At 60.0% G+C, this 1092-nt stretch overlaps 1 protein-coding gene across 1 annotated transcript in view; it reads right to left on the bottom strand.

Moving 5' to 3' along the window:
- Positions 1-1092, bottom strand: part of ADGRG3 (adhesion G protein-coupled receptor G3) — a 23863-nt gene that overhangs the window by 8284 nt on the left and 14487 nt on the right. Inside the window, exons 5-6 of the mRNA XM_023514765.1 lie at positions 575-709; positions 191-230 (exon numbers count right to left, since the gene is read on the bottom strand). Coding sequence (XP_023370533.1) covers positions 191-230; positions 575-709 — 175 coding nt within the window. The remainder of the gene's footprint in view (positions 1-190; positions 231-574; positions 710-1092) is intronic.

Raw genomic sequence — 1092 nt, 5'->3', positions numbered from 1 at the left:
GAGAGGAGGCCAGAGCCACATGGAGAGGGGGAGAAGAGGGGAGGGGAAGGAAGGGCCACAAGGAGAGGGCAGGGGATGGCAGAGAAGAGGAGGGACCCAGCTAGTGCAAACAGCCTGCCTCCTAAGGGAGCTTGTACCCTCTCCACCCAGAAAAACGTCCTCACCCCAGACAAGGTCCTCCAGGCCCTACCTTTAGTCACATCCCAGAAGACACAGGTGACAGTCATGTTCTGAAACCAGAGAGTGAAAGTCAGAGGAACAGAAGGGGAGCCCTTGGAGGAGCAGGGAGGGGGAAGGGACAGTGCGCTCCCCAGGGTCTTAGCTGTGTGTGCATTAGAGGGAAACCAAGGCTCACTCCCAGGGGTCGCATAGGAAAAGTAACTGCATCATTCTGGCCTGGTGTGCAAAGGGCACGACTGTGGCGCGGGGGTGTGGGTGGGCGGGCTTGCACGTCTGTGTGTATGACCCTCCTCCTGGGTGGATGTGGAAGGGTAAGGGACAGATGTGCAGTGTCCATGCCTGCCCTTGGGTGCCCACTCGCCTGTCAGCCCTGCAGTGACTGCCAGTGACTCACAGGGGGCTGACGCTGGTGGGAGAAGGTGATCTCCAAAGGCTCAGCCAGACCGGTGACAAGTGTCTGGCCCACACTCAAGCCCACCAGGCGGTTGTTCAACACACTGCCACCATCCTCCAGGCTGAGCCGGGGACCCTGAGGGGAAAGATGGGGGAGGCCGAGCTGCACCAGTGACACCTCAGGCTGTGGGCAGCCTTCTCCCTGCTGCTCCCTGTAGGCTCCTGGCCAAGCTGGGCCCAGCCAGGCCCTGTGCTCCAGGCCACCTAGCCACAAAGCTGTGCACCTGCCAGCTCTCCATTGCTGCCCCCAGAGCTCCCGACTTCTTAACTAGAGAGTCCAGGGCCAAGATCAGCTGGGGAACAGAGTGTGGTGGGGACATTTGGGCAGTGCACACACCAGCACTCAGAGGTGCCTCTCTGGTGCATGTGCCAGTGTGCACATGGTCACACCTGAGCACAAGTGACTGTGTGTGTGCAGGAATAGAAAAGGACAGGCGAGTTTGTGCATGCAGAAGGACA

This window comes from Otolemur garnettii, unplaced genomic scaffold (assembly GCF_000181295.1).
Source record: "Otolemur garnettii isolate 467f Iridium unplaced genomic scaffold, OtoGar3 scaffold00058, whole genome shotgun sequence".
Classification (NCBI taxonomy): Eukaryota; Metazoa; Chordata; class Mammalia; order Primates; family Galagidae; genus Otolemur; species Otolemur garnettii.
The sequence above is the reverse complement of the archived record's forward strand: the minus strand, read 5'-3'. Positions and strand labels throughout refer to the sequence as shown.